This window comes from Daphnia magna, linkage group LG9 (assembly GCF_020631705.1).
Source record: "Daphnia magna isolate NIES linkage group LG9, ASM2063170v1.1, whole genome shotgun sequence".
Taxonomy (NCBI): domain Eukaryota; kingdom Metazoa; phylum Arthropoda; class Branchiopoda; order Diplostraca; family Daphniidae; genus Daphnia; species Daphnia magna.
In genome coordinates this window covers 1,968,498-1,986,963 of record NC_059190.1, presented here as the reverse complement: position 1 = coordinate 1,986,963, position 18,466 = coordinate 1,968,498, and the positions used below count along the sequence as shown (strand labels likewise).

General features: G+C 39.1%; 3 protein-coding genes and 3 long non-coding RNA genes across 7 annotated transcripts; 5 read left to right on the top strand and 1 right to left on the bottom strand.

Moving 5' to 3' along the window:
* Window positions 1-3,229: 3,229 nt before the first annotated feature.
* On the top strand, window positions 3,230-7,320 carry LOC116930856 (solute carrier family 28 member 3). Its single transcript, XM_045179034.1, is given in 13 exon segments — window positions 3,230-3,456; window positions 3,720-4,187; window positions 4,657-4,802; window positions 4,804-5,201; window positions 5,277-5,430; window positions 5,504-5,722; window positions 5,794-5,955; window positions 6,021-6,114; window positions 6,207-6,369; window positions 6,435-6,600; window positions 6,667-6,825; window positions 6,889-7,069; window positions 7,132-7,320. Coding segments are annotated over 11 exon segments (1,905 nt in total). The 5' UTR covers window positions 3,230-3,456; window positions 3,720-4,187; window positions 4,657-4,700; the 3' UTR covers window positions 7,239-7,320.
* Window positions 7,321-7,578: 258 nt separating this feature from the next.
* LOC123475862 lies at window positions 7,579-8,068 on the top strand. The gene is made up of 2 exons (XR_006651374.1): window positions 7,579-7,895; window positions 7,965-8,068. It is a non-coding gene; the product is annotated as an uncharacterized LOC123475862 (long non-coding RNA).
* Window positions 8,069-8,130: 62 nt separating this feature from the next.
* Window positions 8,131-11,258, bottom strand: LOC116930909. 2 transcript variants are annotated; one of them, XR_006651373.1, is made up of 5 exons: window positions 11,125-11,258; window positions 10,390-11,062; window positions 9,816-10,298; window positions 9,541-9,756; window positions 8,131-9,354 (listed from the first exon to the last, which is right to left on the bottom strand). It is a non-coding gene; the product is annotated as an uncharacterized LOC116930909 (long non-coding RNA). The 2 variants fall into 2 exon arrangements; XR_004398626.2 differs by having other exon boundaries at window positions 8,131-9,756.
* Window positions 11,259-13,080: 1,822 nt separating this feature from the next.
* LOC123475861 lies at window positions 13,081-14,089 on the top strand. Its single transcript, XM_045179033.1, has 4 exons — window positions 13,081-13,306; window positions 13,368-13,529; window positions 13,585-13,769; window positions 13,840-14,089. The coding sequence occupies exons 1-4, from the start codon at window positions 13,237-13,239 to the stop codon at window positions 13,984-13,986; spliced, it is 564 nt and encodes a 187-aa protein (XP_045034968.1). The 5' UTR covers window positions 13,081-13,236; the 3' UTR covers window positions 13,987-14,089.
* On the top strand, window positions 14,031-16,379 carry LOC116930902 (glutamate receptor ionotropic, delta-2). Its single transcript, XM_032938345.2, has 10 exons — window positions 14,031-14,165; window positions 14,234-14,340; window positions 14,406-14,496; window positions 14,557-14,715; window positions 14,772-14,916; window positions 14,979-15,196; window positions 15,263-15,296; window positions 15,358-15,449; window positions 15,507-15,655; window positions 15,720-16,379. Exons 2-10 carry the CDS (start codon window positions 14,327-14,329, stop codon window positions 15,952-15,954), a joined length of 1,137 nt encoding a protein of 378 aa, XP_032794236.2. The 5' UTR covers window positions 14,031-14,165; window positions 14,234-14,326; the 3' UTR covers window positions 15,955-16,379.
* A 5-nt stretch (window positions 16,380-16,384) lies between these two features.
* On the top strand, window positions 16,385-18,280 carry LOC116930900. Its single transcript, XR_006651372.1, has 3 exons — window positions 16,385-16,407; window positions 16,476-16,590; window positions 18,033-18,280. It is a non-coding gene; the product is annotated as an uncharacterized LOC116930900 (long non-coding RNA).
* The last annotated feature ends 186 nt before the right edge of the window (window positions 18,281-18,466 follow it).

The window sequence follows — 18,466 nt, the reverse complement described above, 5'->3', positions numbered from 1 at the left end:
GTGGGCTTTTTTTTTCTCTGCGGAGGGGGTTGAGGTATGTATACAACCCCATCCGGTTTTCTAAAGTAGGGGGAAGATACACCATCATTTCCGGTTGAATCTTTTCCATCATCCATTGAAATGTTCTTCCCCCCTCGAACAAAACAAAAAAGACAAGCAAAAGTCACATTTTTTCACAAGTACGTTTCAAAAGTCGGAAGTTGTAGGGCTGATTGTGTAATAACAACTTGTGCGTGTGTCTTCCCGAAAAAAACAACAACCCTGGAGGCCATTTAGACGTGTAGATAGTAAACAGATAGTAAAAATGTTTGAAGGTAGTCGTTTGTGGTAGTACTACAGAATTTATAGGCAAATGAGGTGATAAACAAAATGGCTGGATGTCTTTTGCGAAACGGCCTTGGGATTATGCAAACGACACCATATGAAGATTGTGTGCATACAATGCTGTTTTCAAATAAATAACGCGAGAAAAAGAAAAGACGAGTTAAATGGCGTTTTTCATATTTTATGCAAAAACGTACGGCAGCACGAAGCTGCGCATTTTCCATAGGCACGCGCGTGCGATGCTCATCTAATCGATTTTTTATTGAAATCTCGTTCAACAACTGCATTTGGCTAGAAATTGTAAACCGCACGAATAGCTTCCTTTGTAAATATTCGATTTTTATTGACTCATTTCAGAACATATCGTCAAAGAAAGCATTGAATAATAGCATTCCATAATAATTCTGTATGCAATTCTCTTTTTTTTTTTATTACAATATGACTCGGAGCGTAACAAAGACTTTCTCTTTGTTAAACAAGTGAAACGAAATATAAGCGAAAGACGACGAGAGTTTCGAATATGATGAATTGCGTCATGCAAGAGAAATCGTTCAACTTTTCCGATACATCACACACACTGCTGCACGCACAGAAAACTCACCAAAGTTGATTTAACTTGTTTTCTTTCACGCGACTGACCGTTGCTGTGGCTAATTGATTCGGGGTCCATTTTGAAAAAAAAAAGATCCACTCAACTGCAATAATGTAGGGTCTTTAATATATATTTTTTTAAACTCTACACGACTTAGCTTTTTAAAAACCACTAAAGCACACAGTCTTCCGGGAGCGTGAATCCAACAAGACGTAATCCGTATATATACGCATTGTTCCCCACCCCATAGAAAGTTTTCCGTCCTCTCTTTTGTGCTTTCCGGGCACGATCCCGACGACAACTTGGCAACCGTCTCTCCCGAAATTATTTGGAATCTTGACGACAGCAACAGCATTGGTGAGTAGAGAGCGTTCCTAATCAATCAAGCGTATATATGTTCTCAAGTTAGCGGGTACTGTACAACCACGATTTTAACGAATCAGTGAACCGTCCGTCGGCCGTTCCGCTCGAAGGCACTCAACTTTCGTGTCCAGTCCATGTCTAATTTTGTTTTTTTCATTTTTCATTCAATTTTCAGCGTGTAGATGTGTGATGACTTTTAGAATAACAATCAACACAGAACCGCTCCCAACTGCAATTTTTTTCCCCCTTTTAATTGACGTCTATTCCAAAATGGGTGTGGGTCGACATTTTCAAAATCAACCATTTTCCTTATTGCCGAAAATTAACATGCAGTTCAAGTTGACGTGAACTCTCGAGGAAATCTAAAAAGCTTTTCTAGGAAAATAAAAATATTACGAATGTGTCATGGATCGTAAATCCACCTGAATCCAATGGCATTATTACGCCTATGCTGATAAAACCATCGTAAAACAAAAAGGAAAACATGTTTTTTTTTTGTTTTCCCCATCCGAGATTTTCGCGGCCGTTCAATTTAGCAATCCAATTAACAGAAAAACCCCATCGTCCCGACTTTCCTCGGTTCATTAGCGTCCCTAATTCGCTCCGGCCCAAGACGCTGCGGATAAAAGAATGCTGGGTCGTCTCTGGTGTGCTGCCCCTCGTTGTGTTTTATCTGATTCTCTGTAAACAGATGATTCAGGTCGGCCAAAAACGAATAAAGAATGCGTACAACACCATGTGTGATGTCCTTTTCTGGAAACGAACGACCGTATCCGGTAACTGACTGGTTAACCTTTTTCTTTTTAGCTGCAGAATTTATACATAGACAACAAAACAAAAAAGAAAAGAGAACCTGTTTTTTGAAATTTACTTGATCTCTGTCTGTGATTGTTTGGATCGTGTGACTTCATCGTGCGTGAACAGTATTCTTGACACGACTGGGTTGATATCCTCCAGGAACCCTATTAGACTACGCCTGGATTTCCTTTTTTTTTTTTCAAGATTGGATTATCGATCCATCCAGCAGGAGCAGAAACTGAAAGTGGACGGATTGGATGACACATCAGAAAGTTTGTGTTCTCGCCATGGATCGATAAGGACATGTTTTTTTGTTGTCCTAGTTTTTCACTCATGTGTTATGGAATCCCTGGTGTGACATTTTTAGTTTCCTTTTTTTCTGAATGATGAGCCCTTATATTCCACGTAATTCTTACATCTTTTTCTTACAGGCTGTAGTCCTCATCGAAAACATCGTTCTTTCATATTCAAATGGGAACTGCTATCGCTCGGTTATCTGCATTTTTTAATTTCAGGTTTGACTTTATGATTTATAGGAGGTAGACATTGTTTTTTTTTATTACACAAACATTAAATGTTTTTTTTTTTTATCGCAGCTTTATTATTAGGCAAAAAGATGTCTTTATATTATTATTCTACCGGATCGATATAGTTTAAATTTTAGGCCGCTAGATGGCATCACTCTATTGATGACGAAAAATCAAATTGACAAAGTAACAAAACATTTTTTTGATGCGTAACCAACCGACAGGTCGTTTAAATCCATCTTGTTGCATTAACACGGAACGGATACCGGAAGTGCATCCCGGAAAGAGGATATTGCATATTTACATCCCATGTGTCGACCAAAACAAAAAATCACAATAGACAAAAAAAAAAAAGCCCACCTCCACTCACATCCGTTTCATTGTTAATTTAATTAAAAAAAATATAAATAAATAAATAAAAACTAAATTCAAACCTTTCGCTTAACGCGTGTAGGAGACAATACATCCAAATCATTGGGTATAGCCGCAAGGAAATAGAAGTCTGTCGACCGAGAAATGTAAAAGAAAATGAAAGGAACAAAAGGACCTGCTTCTAAGGAAAGAGAAAGTATGGAGTGATGGAGAGAAACACTTTCTTCACGACTCATAGCCAGGTGGTTGCCTGGGAGCCATGGTAAAGTAAGGCGCACATCAGGTTTTCGTTGCCAGTGATAAAATAAAGTTCCACGGCAGCGAAACAAAATTTTAGCGTCGAGAGAAAGAAAGAAACAAAAAATTGTTTTGCAATTCTATTTGGCGTTTCCCCAGGTGAAAGAAAAAAACAACTACCATGGCAAAAAGTCAAATTATTTCAACTGTTTAAGCAAACTATACATTGCTCAACTATCAAAGGTAAGTAAAACGTTAGTCATTTTTCTTTCTTTGTTTTTTACCTGAACCATCGTACAAACATTTTTATTGTTTAAAAATCTGGAAATAGTAAGTTTTTGTGCTGGAACTGAGGACACTTTTACTTTTGAAGCCGCATTTTAAAAAAATATTACGGCATCTTTACAGTGACCGTTAAACGCTAACTGCTAATTGGGAACAGTATATGATCGGCCTATAGGTCTGAGGTTTTCAATGATGTGTATCTAATTTCCTATCATTCTCAGGTGAATTCCTTCAAACCGATAAGTGACGTTTGATCAGCGATGCGTGTGCTGGGCAAATGGTGTTGAAACGAGGGGGAGCGCAGGTCGATAGATAACGCAAATCACTTTGGACGTTTGAACATAATAACAAGCTGACTCGGCATCACAATCATGCATCCGAAAAGCTGCTGATCTTTTTACCTGTCCAACCATAAACACTGACATTCGATCCGAATTTTGAAATCCCCCCAATGGCTGATAAGACTCTATATAGCTCTCTCTTGTGTCGATGGGTTTGCCTCCTTTTTATAGACAAGTAACTGATACGCCTGATTTCAATCAGCTCTGTGCGTTATGTGTTTGTAGTTGGGGGTTTTTTTTTTAGCCTATACTATTTGATATATCGCATCTCTCACCGCCAGAATTTAAGTAGCCGCCCAAGGTTCGTAGCGAACAGACGGTTTCCCCGTCTGCTACTCTCCACAAAAGGTAATCATCCGATTGAATGGAATTTTCTCTTTTCACAACCCTCATTGCTCTATAGCGCCCTCATTTCTTGTTATACTAGAAAGAATCCCGTTTTTCTTTCCCGACCAACGCGCACTCTCTCTCTTTTCACTGTGAAAAGGCGGTTGTTTATCACTTTGTTTTCTTTTCGTAAACCGCATCGCAGAATTGAATTGCAAAGAGTTGAACGTCTTTTGCAGTTGTTTGGGGCTAACTTTGTATCATTTATCAAGCTGGACATTTTCGTTAGCCTCTTTATGAAATTGATTCCAAAATGCGAGTTTCCAGACGTCGTAGTTTATTATCTTAATTTTCATCTCATGGCCAGTCTAGAAAATTGACTTTTGTACTTGGTTAATGTCGAAGTCTGTCCTCGTCAAGATTGGATTGACAATGTAGTATATCAGATGACTGTAACTGTTGACTTTATGTAGACCATTTCTTTTAATAGGGTCAACCATTTCCTGAATATTGGGAATAGTTTTTTAATGAAAAATGGAGCAGGGAATCGATAACGCCGGAGTGGATATCGAGTTGGAAGGTGGTCTGGAAAAAAAGAGATCGATCCGTATTGAAGACCTGTCAACGCTAGCCGTCAAAGGACTTTGATTTATCATCAAAAAGTGACACCCAGTCGAATGACAGTGATGACGAGCCACCTGACCAATCCTGTGAATTTATCGGAAATGCTTTGGAGAAATTCTGGACTAAGTTGGGCGATTTCTTTTCGCAAAGATCAGCTGCTGCTCGTAGTATCATCTACATCATCTTCGCTATTCTTTACAATGTTTACTTCGTAGCCAGTGTCCATTATTCCATCCGCAATGGCATTCCAATGGATTGGTGTGATGGAGTCGGTTTCCTGATCGTCCTGACGGGCATCATTTATTTGGGCTTGTTTTATTTCCAAATTGTTAAGAAGTTTTGGGGCAAATCAATTAATCGAGCTGTTATGAAGCCGGCCGGAAAGGCCTTTGACCGAGCCTGGAAATACAGGTGAGTTTTCTTCATTCAATTGTACGATCTTCTTGCAATAAGCAAACGAATTAAGCTGAATTGATTGTGAGCCAGTTGGGTTCGATACGGTTTTTACCTCGTCCTATTGGCTGGATTGTTAACCTTCCTAATCATCGACACGGCGGATGAACGAGTTCGATTGCAATCCTTTGGGGGTCTTCTCGTCTTTTTGCTGCTCAGTTGGATCTTCTCCAAATATCCATCCAGGGTAAGTCTATTTTGGCATAGCCGCATGATATAAATTCGTATTCAAAACACTCGTTCGACTTGAATTTCAACAGGTGATATGGAGACACGTCATGTGGGGCATAGCGTTGCAACTGATGTTTGGTCTAATCGTTTTACGATGGGACTTTGGGCGCAGAGTTTTCGAATGTCTGGGACAGAAAGTCACAACTTTTCTCGATTACACCAACGCAGGTTCAAGTTTCGTCTACGGCTATTTAGTTACTGACCAGAACACGTCCGGCATCGCCTTGGGAACCATTTTTGCTTTCAAAGTAACTTATCTGGACTACTGATAATCTCTTCCGAAAAATTTCAATTGGTTCTCTTTATTGCATCCCTACAGATTTTGTCGGTCATCTTCTTTTTCAGCTTCTTCGTCAACATCCTGTACTACTACGGCATCATGCAATGGGTCGTCCAAAAACTCGGATGGCTTTTGCAAGTGTCCGTCGGTACGACAGCCGCCGAATCGATGAACGCGGCCGCCAACATCTTTTTGGGCCAGGTTTCTACTCTTTCCCGTAAAACATTTAAGAGCTTCACATAAATTATTTTTAAATTTGGACATAGACCGAAGCGCCGCTACTCATCAGGCCATTCCTTCCTAAAATGACGAAATCGGAGATTCACGCCGTGATGGTTGGCGGATTTGCCACAATAGCAGGTTGATTTCACTGACTTCTGTCAGCATGTTTGCTCTTAATGCATTTGCAAAATAAAGTAAACAAAAACAAAAAAATTCAACCAATCGATCAGGATCCGTTTTGGCGGCCTACATCAGTTTCGGTATCAGCGCCTCGCAGTTGCTCAGCGCATCCGTTATGGCCGCTCCGGCTGCTCTCGCCCTTGCCAAATTGTTTTACCCAGAAACGGAAAAATCTCAAACAAAAGCGGGAGACATTAAAGTGCCTAAAGGGTCGGTACATTTTTCAAGAGATTTTACGGCATCGATTTGATTTTTTTAAATAATATATTTCTAGAACTGGAAGCCAATGCGTTGGATGCAGCAGCACAAGGAGCAGCTAACGCGGTGTTTTTAGTGGCTAACATTATCGCAAATTTAATTGCATTTTTAGCGTTTATCGCGTTTCTTAACGGAGTCATCTCGTGGTACGGAAATCTTCTTGGAGCGCCATACGTTACATTTGAAGTATACACGAATGGTACTTTGCGCGTTCTTTATCAGTTAACTAAAAACAAATTTGGGATTGTATAGTGGATTATGGGCAAAGTATTCATCCCGGTTGCCTTTCTGATGGGAGTTGCTCCGTCTGAATGTTATCTCGTTGCCAATTTGGTTGCGCTCAAAACGATCGTCAATGAATTCGCCGCCTACAGTAAACTATCCGAATACATTGCTCAGGGAATTATATCGGTGAAACCCAATGAAAATTTCAATTTTTTTTTGCTCAAAAACTGACCCGTGATTATTTTTTAGAAACGATCCGAAACAATCGCTACCTTTGCTTTGTGCGGATTTGCCAACCCAGGATCAATCGGTACTCAAATTGCTGCGCTTGCTACTATGGCTCCCGATAGACAATCAGACCTGGCACAAGTTGCGTTCCGAGCCTTTATTGCCGGCAGTACAGCCTCCTTCATGAACGCTTGCGTTGCTGGTCAGTTATTTGATGAATTCCAATTAACGACTTAATTTTTATTTAAAAAAAAACACACGTAGGTACTTTGATATCAACGGTCTCGAACGTGCCATTATCGACGACCTACGCTCCCTCAACGCTCACCTTTACGCCAAATATTACCGCCATAATGGGTTTCACTTCTTAGTCACCTGTCCTTGTACAATATGAGATTCGTGTTCGAACAAAAAAAAAACAAAGAGAAATAAACGGATTTTTATTGTATGAAACAAAAATTCGATATTATATTTCAAAGCCTCGCGTAGTTCTAAACGTATTACAGACTAGCTTAGCAATAACACCTGGTACAACATCGCGCGTTACTAACACCTGATCAATATTTGTCTGGAAAGACATGGCGCCACGGATTGCCTGGCATAAAAATTATGTTTACCAAATTCGCTTGGAACAGCCAATCAAATCATTGGGTTACCGTTATTTAATTAAGCCCGGGTCTCAACAACATGCAGTGTAACGAATTCCAGGTTTTTTCCAACAGGTGCGACCCCACATTTGGGTTGACAAATAGATGTGCATGTAGTTATACTGACAACTCTACTTGGTTACCCCGGGTAATTACACTTAATGTCAACAAAGGCATATTTTCATAGTGAATAGGCCACATCACACGTATACTGGTTGAACAACCTGATGAAATAAAACAAATAAGACTGCACACGTGGCGTGTTACTGTGCTGCACTCAAATTCACTATATAAAGCCGTACTCGTTACACTGAAAAAGCATCACTGTCAACCAGACAAATCTACATCAACCAACGTCAAAAAATGTTCCAGAAACTCTTCGTAAGTCTCTCATACAATTAGCGCATTAAATTCTAAAGTTTAAATGGTCTATTTTTCGATTCACATTAGATCTTTGCCTTTGTTTTGGCTATGATGGCCATCGTTTACACCAACAGTCTGCCTACCGGTGAAGATGCTGGAGAGACTGATCAAACGTTTTGCAGACCCTTTTGTAAGTCAAAGATTGTTCATAAAATTTCACTTACCTTTGTGATGATGAATTCCGTTTTATCAGCTTCCTGCTTCAATAACACGGACTGTGCCAGCAACCTGATTTACAAGAGATGCCGCAACAACTTGTTCGGCAACAAACAGTGCTGCCTGTAAACACTTGGCTTTTCCAGCTATTTCCGTTCCCGGCATCTAGACGACCCCTTTGGTTAACACTTTAAACATTTATTCTATTTTATTCACTTGAGTTTTTACATTTCCTAACGTGTTTCACACACTTGGGGATCAGTTACAATGCAGTTTGCATTCCTTTCTGTTCGTCACCAGTTTCAAAACACTTCTGGAAATACAATGAAGCATTAGCATGATTTTGACGACTTCGTTTTGCTTCAAGGCTAATAGGTTGAAAACGATGTAGTTGAAGGCTTGGTACGAAAATTTGAGCTTTTAGCGCACCATTCCCATTAGAAATTGCTATAGGGAAAAGAGGGTAACATATTTTGAGTTAATAATCGATTACCATTAGATCATTAGAACTGGGAGTTTAATGAGCGGTTCAATTCCCTTAATCAAACTTTTGATCTTTTACCCAAGTTCACTATACCGACGATATTTGTTTTCTTAACATAGCTCAGCATTGTTCAAAACTGATTGTGCAAAGTAAGTCACAACTGTATCAGCTCACTTATTTATCTTGGTCTCATTAATGCCTCTTAAATGACTTTTGTACCTGCCTGTCGAGTTTCCACAATCTAAGTTTAGTTAGAAGATACCACAGATTAATAAATTAGTGTGTCTATATACAAGTCGGAATGGCGACGTTATAAGTAGTAGACATTTCTATCTGTAAGAATTGAAAATTAAAAAAAAAAAGATGGAGATGGTAACTGAAGTTATTGGCGCGGACGTCCAAATGGAAGGTGATCCGGATAAGGAGAGGCCGATTTGCATGGAAGATGTGTCAACGCTAGCCGTCAAGAACTTTGAATTATCATCCAAAAGTGAGACGCAGTCGAATGAACGTGACAGTGACGACGAGCCACCTGACCGATCGTGTGAATTTATCGGAAATGCTTTGGAGAAATTATGGGCTTCATTAGGCGATTTCTTTTCGGAAAGATCAGCTGTTGCTCGTAGTATCTTCTACATCATCTTCGCTATTCTTTACAATGTTTACTTCGTAGCCAGTGTTCCATTATTCCATCCGCAATGGCATTCCAATGGATTGGTGCGATGGAGTCGGTTTCCTGATCGTCCTGACGGGCATCACTTATTTGGGCCTGTTTTACTTCCAAATTGTTAGAAAATATTGGGGCAAATCACTTAATCGAGCAGTTATGAAGCCGGCCGTAAAGGCCTTCGACCGAGCATGGAAATACAGGTGAGTTATCGTATAATTAAAATCTTATTACAATTGGCAAACAAACTGAAGCTGAATTGATTACAACCCAGTTGGGTTCGATACGGTTTTTACCTCGTCCTATCGGCTGGTTTGTTAACCTTCTTAATCATCGACACGGCGGATGAACGAGTCCGATTGCAATCCTTTGGTGGGCTGCTTATCTTCTTGCTTCTCGGATGGATCTTCTCCAAATATCCATCCAGAGTAAGAAATACTTTGGTTTCCCAATTTTCCGTGACTTACTTCCATCAGCTTGTTCGATATGCTACCTTTTTTTGCACAGGTGATCTGGAGACACGTAGCATGGGGCATTACGTTACAATTGATTTTTGGTCTAATCGTCTTACGATGGGACTTTGGCCGAAGAACATTCGAATGTTTAGGAAGCAAATTTTCTCTTCTTCTTGGATTACTCAGTTGCTGGATCAGAGTTCGTCTATGGCTATCTGGCCAGCGATCAAAACGCTTCTGGAATAGCGTTGGGAACCATATTTGCTTTCAGAGTAAGTTCCGCTGTTATACGTTTATCATCATTCCATTCCGAACAATTCCCACTTTCTATTTTTGGCAGATCTTGTCGGTTATCTACTTTTTCAGTTTCTTGATCAACCTCCTCTATTATTACGGTGCGATGCAATGGACAGTCGAAAAACTTGGATGGCTTTTACAAATTTCAGTTGGCACAACAGCCGCTGAGTCGATGAACGCCGCCGCCAACATCTTTTTAGGCCAGGTCTTTTATCAAACACAAAAAATGTTCATTCTGCTTTCTAAACTTGTTGCTTTTGTTTCCTCCAAATGACAGACGGAAGCTCCACTTTTGATTAAACCTTTTCTTTCCAAGAATGACGAAATCAGAAATTCACGCCGTTTTCACGGCTGGATTCGCAACTATAGCAGGTTAATTGAGATCTTTCATACCTGAATAGTCTTAACAAGTCAGCTGAAACCTATACTAGGATCTGATTTGGCGGCGTACACTGCTTTTGGAATTAGTGCTTCGCAGTTGCTCAGCGCATCCGTTATGGCTGCTCCGGTAGCTCTCGCTGTATCCAAATTGCTCTATCCGGAAACGGAAAAATCTCAAACAAAAGCTCGTGACATTAAAGTGCCAAAAGGGTTAGTTTAATTTATTTTTTTTTTTTCAAAGCAAATTTATAAAATTTTTTGTTGGGGAAAATGTAGATCCGAAGTTAATGCCCTGGACGCAGCAGCACAAGGAGCAGCAATGGCAGTGTTAATGGTAGCTCACGTGATCGCGAATTTAATTGCCTTTTTAGCGTTTATTGCTTTCCTTAATGGAGTCATCTCTTGGTTCGGTAACCTCCTTGGAGTGCCCTACATAACATTTGAAGTATAAGAGTACGGTTGATTTACTAATGGAATTTGATAAGCATTAATGATTGGATTATGTGCAGTGGATTTTGAGTAAACTCTTCATTCCAATAGCTTGGTTGATGGGTGTTTCCATCATCTGAATGTGATCTCGTTGCCAATTTGGTGGCAATTAAAACGGTCGTCAATGAATTCGCTGCTTATGGCAAACTGTCTGAATATATTGCACAGGGCGCCATCTCGGTAAAAATCACTCGTACTTGTTAAACATCAATTCTTATTGAAATATATTCTATAGAAACGAGCTGAAACAATAGCTACCTTTGCTTTGTGTGGCTATGCAAATCCCGGCTCGATTGGAGCTCAAATTGGCACTTTATCCGCCATGGCTCCCGGACGACAGTCGGATTTTGCCAAAGTGGCTTTTCGTGCATTCGTTGCTGGAAGTATGGCAAATTTTATGAACGCTTGTGTTGCTGGTCAGTTTTACCAGATCATAATTTCTATAAATTGAATTTACTAATTGTGTGTACGTACGTAGGTGCCTTAATTTCAACTGTCTCCGACGGGGCGTCCATCTAACACACATACACGCCTTCATCGATCACTTATTTAACTAAACTAATAGACCTATGCTATATAGTTTTAATGACCTGTTTCTACTGTTCTCTTTATTCAAATGCTAAATACACGTGTGAAAGCTCAAGGATGGGTTAGAGTCACTAATTGAGGGCAAGCTTTGCATATGCATTGAAAAGAATAACTACAAGGTCAGTCCTTGTTGGTATTGATGTGTCACTAATTATACAAAAAGGCGAGAGACCTTGACAACCCCTTAGTATGGCAGCACGTGGAAAAAACGAAAAACTGTAGAAGGGGAAAGGTACGAATCCAAGACCGCACCTTCCCCTCTGAAAATTTACATGAAAAGGTAGACATCATTTTGGGTCTCTCTGGTTTTCTCTTTCAAATGCAAATGAACTACTTTTGAGAAAAACTAATTTTTGCCAACGATTAAATTACAATAGAATAATCAATGACTTATACACAAAAATTGCGCATAACTAAATTTTTTTCATTTTAATGGAGTGATTGGTTGTTTTATCTCAATTACGGGTATGGAATTTTTAGGATATTTCCATCTTATCCTTAATAAAACAGATCTAATTATTATATCAAATTAGGACAAATTTGTTCCGTCGAATTACTTCCGTATTGATTTAAGAGATACCATATAGCAATTAGAAGCGTATATATAGCCTTATTCCAATAGCAATGCATGTGGCATTTAATGAGCCCATTCGTTGACATTAAGTCTAGTCCTAGTTGAGCACCTTCCCCCGATTTAGTTCATGTTGACAACATATCAGTTGTGCAATAGTAAATACGATTAAATTCAACGTATATAGGTTCCGAAGATGACGCATCGCAATTGACATGTGTTCCATATTCATTCGCCTCCTTCGCACATAGTCGGCTATGGGCTTACGTGCTTTAATATCGACATCACGACATGCACGTGAATGTCGGGCTCTACGAATCCGGGAGGGGGAGGCTAAAACTGGTGGACATGTTTTACACAGACTGGCACAGTGGCACGTATCGATCTAATTCGGGTTAGTCCTTGTGTGCTGACAGGCAGTCCTTGGATGAGTCAACACAGTAGATGCAGAGTTCCAATTAAGAAAATAAATAGGAGCTTAACAGGTGTCCAAAATCTCTCTTAAGCTAACACACAAAATGAGTTCAGCTTCGCGAATGCAAATATTACTACCGAGTTTTTTCGCCTAAAACAAATAATTTTTGAAATATTTTTTAAGCGTGCAATAAGAATATAATTAACAATTAAGTTATGATTCAACAGAGCAGCGAAGAATACAATAGCAAAAGGAAAATACATACATTTCGTGAACCTCTCCCTACACCAGTGCACCGAGAGTGTGATGGGTTTGGTAACATAAAGACACGTACTCCCTCTCTCCCTTTACATAGACTGAACCCTATAATATGTATACCCTACTCCATTATTCTCTGACGGTACATGGGGTTCCTATAGAAATAATGGATCTCCCTCTGTGAACTGTTTGCAGGGGGTGGTTGGGGAACAGCTCTAAAAGTAGGGGAGGGTATACTTTTTTTTTAAAACCCTGTCCCATCCCCTTCATCTGTCTATTACGTCACGTATCGAGGACACCGCCATTATTGATTCGACATTTAACACAAAAAAATTCAAATGTAACGATGGGAAAAAGAGCATATGGTTTAAAATACTTTTTAATAATGATGTACTATAATGACAGCATTCGTTAGGTAGAGTTACATTGCGCACTCACACCGTTTTTGTTTTAATAAAAAAACTTGAGATATTAAACAACAAGACTTTGTTGACCGACATCTTTGTGATTCTAGTTCTATCGTGTCACTGGTCTAGCAATGAATGGTACTACTTTGACGCTCTGTTTAATCATTAGCAGCGTGATGAATACCTACTGCTTCAAACTAGGTAAACAATTGGATTGCATAATGTAATTATTATTTTTTACATTCGCTTTTGTGTGAGTCAGCTTTCATTCACGACGAAGGATTCAATTTATTCCGACCGAAGAGTCACGCTGAATTATGGATGGCTGTCGTCTTTGATAACTTCATTGATTTCTCATCGCAAATAAATGTCACGCACATTGAAATATCTTCGGATGACGTTGCGTTCGATACCCCGCTAACATGTAGTCTTTTTCCATTAATCTTCCGGATCGATTTTTAATTTAAATTGTTACTCAGCTGTTGGAGTGGATCGTGAATTCGAGGGATTCGTATTAGCAACCATTTCGTGCGGGATTGGGGACGTCATCGAGTCTATTGTGTCGCCTTCAATGGCACCAATTCTGCGTCTGTATTTTTCACCATGTTCACAATCTCCTACAGCGGGACTGAAAGCTGAACGCTTGCAACTTTACCAACTGAATGCAAGTCTATTCCCTATTGCAGCCCACATTTTTCTTTTGTGTACAATCGGATTATTTGCTCTTCTTTCAGAAAACTTGCAGAGATTTCTGTGGCATATTTGCTTTGAACGTGTGGCTGGAAAAGATGTTCTATTCATTGATGGATAAAGAAACACAACAGTTGCTGGTTGAAAGGCAGACATTCAGGCAAGAATTTCGTATGGCGTTATTGCATTAGATTATTGATGAATTCTTCCCTTCTTCTTATTGATTTTTAGTCTGGCTAGAGAAATCAAAGAATGCGCTCAAACAAATGAGTATGAATGGAATCAATCTAGACATCCAGTCAATTATTTCTATCCTTCAAAGGATGTCGACTTCCTAGTCGGGAAAAAGTTGCGATTGACTTTGCTGGAAGTAATTAACATTTGTAAAATTAAAAACTTAAATAACTTCCTATCTAATTGATTCGTCATTCGCAAAAGGAACCACCTTTTGTTATTTTTGATCGTCATCCAAACGGAAGTGTCATCGGATACAAAGGATACTGTTACGAAATAGTTCGCTTATTGCAAACCATGTACAACCTCACGTATGTTTACGTTACGTTCAATAACTTATTGACATTTGAAACCCAATAACTTTTTTAATTAACAGTTATGAATTCATACTGCCTAGCGATCATGCATTTGGCAGAGAAATGCCGGATGGAAGTTGGAATGGGATGATTGGGATGGTCGTTGAACAGGTGATCTAAAGCAATTCAAATTTAATTTTTAACCGATAATAATATATTATTAAACGGCAGGCAGTTGATATCGGTTTGGGCCCGTTCTCTGTCACGCACTCCCGATCGAAAGTCGTTGACTTTTCTGTGGGATTCTACGAAGATGGCAATGCTATACTTATCCCCCCAGCGGCGGAAGAGAACCGTTTACTCGCTTGCACGAAACCATTCCGTCGAGAGGTTAATCATATTTTGATTGCGTTGAAACGATTATTTTAAATGTAAATTGAATTTAGACTTGGCTTACCCTGATGTTGTTTGCGATTATTCTACCCATCGTCCTCTGGAAATATTCAAATTTGTTGGCCATTCGTTATCAGGAAAGACGTTCCACATTGACGAAGCAATACTTATTTATTCTTGGAGTCCTCATTGGCCAGTGTAACGTACATTAGAATTTTTTAATCCGGCCATTCTTAGAAATGTTTTTGATCGTTGTGTAGCTGGGCAGAAATTGCCCTCTGTAGGATTTTCTCCACGTTTTCTTGGGGCTGTTTGGTGTTTAAGTTCTGTTGTGTTTGCAAGCGCTTACGTTGGCATCCTCATGTCTTTCCTACGTTTTCCCAAACTATTGCCCATCGTCAGTCAACTAGAAGAACTTCCAGAATCTCATCTCAAATGGGTGGTACAAAGGGGAACAGCTTTGGATACCCTCTTCCTCGTGGGTGGACAGCTAAAGTTAAAGGTTAAATAAATCATTTTCATGTATCACTTTCCCTGTACACAGGAAGCTACGACCGGAGTGTACAAGACTATCGGAGGTAACACCCCTCAGATTAAGACAATCACTTGCATGTTTTATGTTTGCTTTACATTTAACAGAAGGATTAATAAATCAACAACGTGGATCTCTCATTGATGTTAACGAGGATGGTGTCCATCACGTAACAAATGGAAGCTACGCTTACATTGCGGTAAGAATGCGTTTCTTTTCTATCCGATTGTTTAGCCCATTTTGATCTATCCAACAGGGAAAATCAAATCTCGAATCATTAATTTATGATGATTATACTCGTTCGGGCATTTGCCGATTGAGTATTGCACAGCAAGAATTTTTCAAAATCAATGTCGCATTCGCATTCCAGAAAAACAGTCCTCTTAAACCGTTCATCGATAAAAAGTAAATTGATTTTCACGGACCTGTTTTACGAAATTAATTTTAATTACTTATCTCTATATGACAGAATTTTAGAGATGGTAGAATCCGGTCTTGGTATTTACTGGAAGAAACTTTATTGGCCGCCATCAGACGGTAAATGTGGAAAAGTTAAACAATCCGACACCGGACCCAAAAGTCTCAGTCTGATTGATTTGCAAGGTGCTTTTATCATTTTAGCCATTGGTAGTGGAATAGCGTTCATTGTCTTCTTAATTGAACGCTTTCCTTCTTTCTCAACCATTTTTAAATTGATATCTTAAAGACTTAATTATCTTTCGAATAAATTGGTGTAGACTTAACCTAGATAATAAGAATTGTTCTAGAACCTACCTGATCCACTTTTAGCGTTACGTAATATGAGCTGCATCCGTAAGGTCCATTTTTCTGCTATACATCTGGCAAAACTAAATCCGGGAAGCTGTTCAATTAAAAAGACTCACATACACGGGGGAGGTGCTATAACATATGGCAATTAGACTGACATATGCACGAGTGTCTCGTCACAAGTACTGCGTATCACTTGTAATAACCAATGAATATTTCAGTCAATATCGGCTATAACAGATTGTAAAATGGGTATTGAGGTTATGTCTACTTGTCACAGGACAAATTGTCAATTGAAAATGGGTATATAAAGCTTAGGATTTTACTTGGGTAAGTATCAGTCGTCGTTCAGCATTTACAGCGATAACAAAATGTTCCAGAAATTCTTCGTAAGTACCTCATCATTTACTGAGCATAATTTAATACATTCTAATGTGGAATTTACCTATGTTTAAAGTTGTTTGCCTGCCTTTTGGCCGTGATGGCCGTCGTTTACACGAACTCTGCACCCACTGAAAACGAACCCACTGCCGACGAAGAGGAAAAATTCTTGTTTTTCTGCAGATGGTTTAGTAAGTCATTTTTTTTTTCGTTAGGCGACTGATTAGATTATCAATCGGTTTGGATTCAAAATGAAGTGAATAAAAATGTACCTTTTTTTGCGGTGATTTAGCTTCTTGCACCAACAGCACTCAGTGCGCCGGTAATCTGATCTACAGGACCTGCAACGGTGGACGATGCTGCAAAGGCTAAATTAAGCAAATGAATCGTTTTCACGACATAAACCTGACACGACAATCCCTTCCTATTGATTTGGCTGCCTTCAATTTTAAAATGCACGTTACATTTGATAAATTGATTTGTGGTATGTTAAAGCCTACTAATTGAAAGCATAAAGAATAAATACATTTTACTTGGAAGCAGAGCCCGTCATTGTCTTATTGTTGTTCATTTTTATTCCTTACCTTTCCAAAATTAAAAGAATGAATTGAGTTGAATACATCCAGTTTATCTATATATACAGTTACATCTATATGACAGAATTTTACGGATGGTAGAATCCGGTCTTGGTATTTACTGGAAAAAACTTTATTGGCCGCCATCAGACGGTAAATGTGGAAAAATTAAACAATCCGACACCGGACCCAAAAGTCTCAGTCTGATTGATTTGCAAGGTGCTTTTATCATTTTAGCCATTGGTAGTGGAATAGCGTTCATTGTCTTCTTAATTGAACGCTTTCCTTCATTCTCAACCATTTGTAAATTGATATCTTAAAGACTTAATTATCTTTCGAATAAATTGGTGTAGACTTAACCTAGATAATAAGAATTGTTCTAGAACCTACCTGATCCACTTTTAGCGTTACGTGATATGAGCTGCATCCGTAAGGTCCATTTTTCTGCTATACATCTGGCAAAATTAAATCCGGGAAGCTGTTCAATTAAAAAGACTCACAGACACGGGGGAGGTGCTAAAACATATGGCAATTAGACTGACATATGCATGAGTGTCTCGTCACAAGTACTGCGTATCACTTGTAATAACCAATGAATATTTCAGTCAATATCGGCTATAACAGATTGTAAAATGGGTATTGAGGTTATGTCTACTTGTCACAGGACAAATTGTCAATTGAAAATGGGTATATAAAGCTTAGGATTTTACTTGGGTAAGTATCAGTCGTCGTTCAGCATTTACAGCGATAACAAAATGTTCCAGAAATTCTTCGTAAGTACCCCATCATTTACTGGGCATAATTTAATACATTCTAATGTGGAATTTACCTATGTTTAAAGTTGTTTGCCTGCCTTTTGGCCGTGATGGCCGTCGTTTACACGAACTCTGCACCCACTGAAAACGAACAAACTGCCGACGAAGAGGAAAAATTCTTGCTTTTCTGCAGATGGTTTAGTAAGTCATTTTTTTTTTTTCGTTAGGCGACTGATTAGATTACCTATCGGTTTGGATTCAAAATGAAGTGAATAAAAATGTACCTTTTTTGCGGTGATTTAGCTTCTTGCACCGACAGCACTCAGTGTGCCGGTAATCTGATCTACAGGACCTGCAACGGTGGACGATGCTGCAAAGGCTAAATTAAGCAAATGAATCGTTTTCACGACATAAACCTGACACGACAATCCCTTCCTATTGATTTGGATGCCTTCAATTTTAAAATGCACGTTATATTTGATAAATTGGTTTGAGGTTAAAGCGCACTTATTGAAAGCATAAAGAATAAATACATTTTACTTGGAAGCAGAGCCCGTCATTGTCTTATTGTTGTTCATTTTTATTGCTTACCTTTCCAAAATTAAAAGAATGAATCGAGTTGAATACATCCAGTTTACGGCACTAGCTTCCTCCGGATTCGGATGATTTGCTGACAGACCGTCAGATGAAGATCAGAATGCAAGATGATCATCATTACTTCCATGTCATGGAATCGT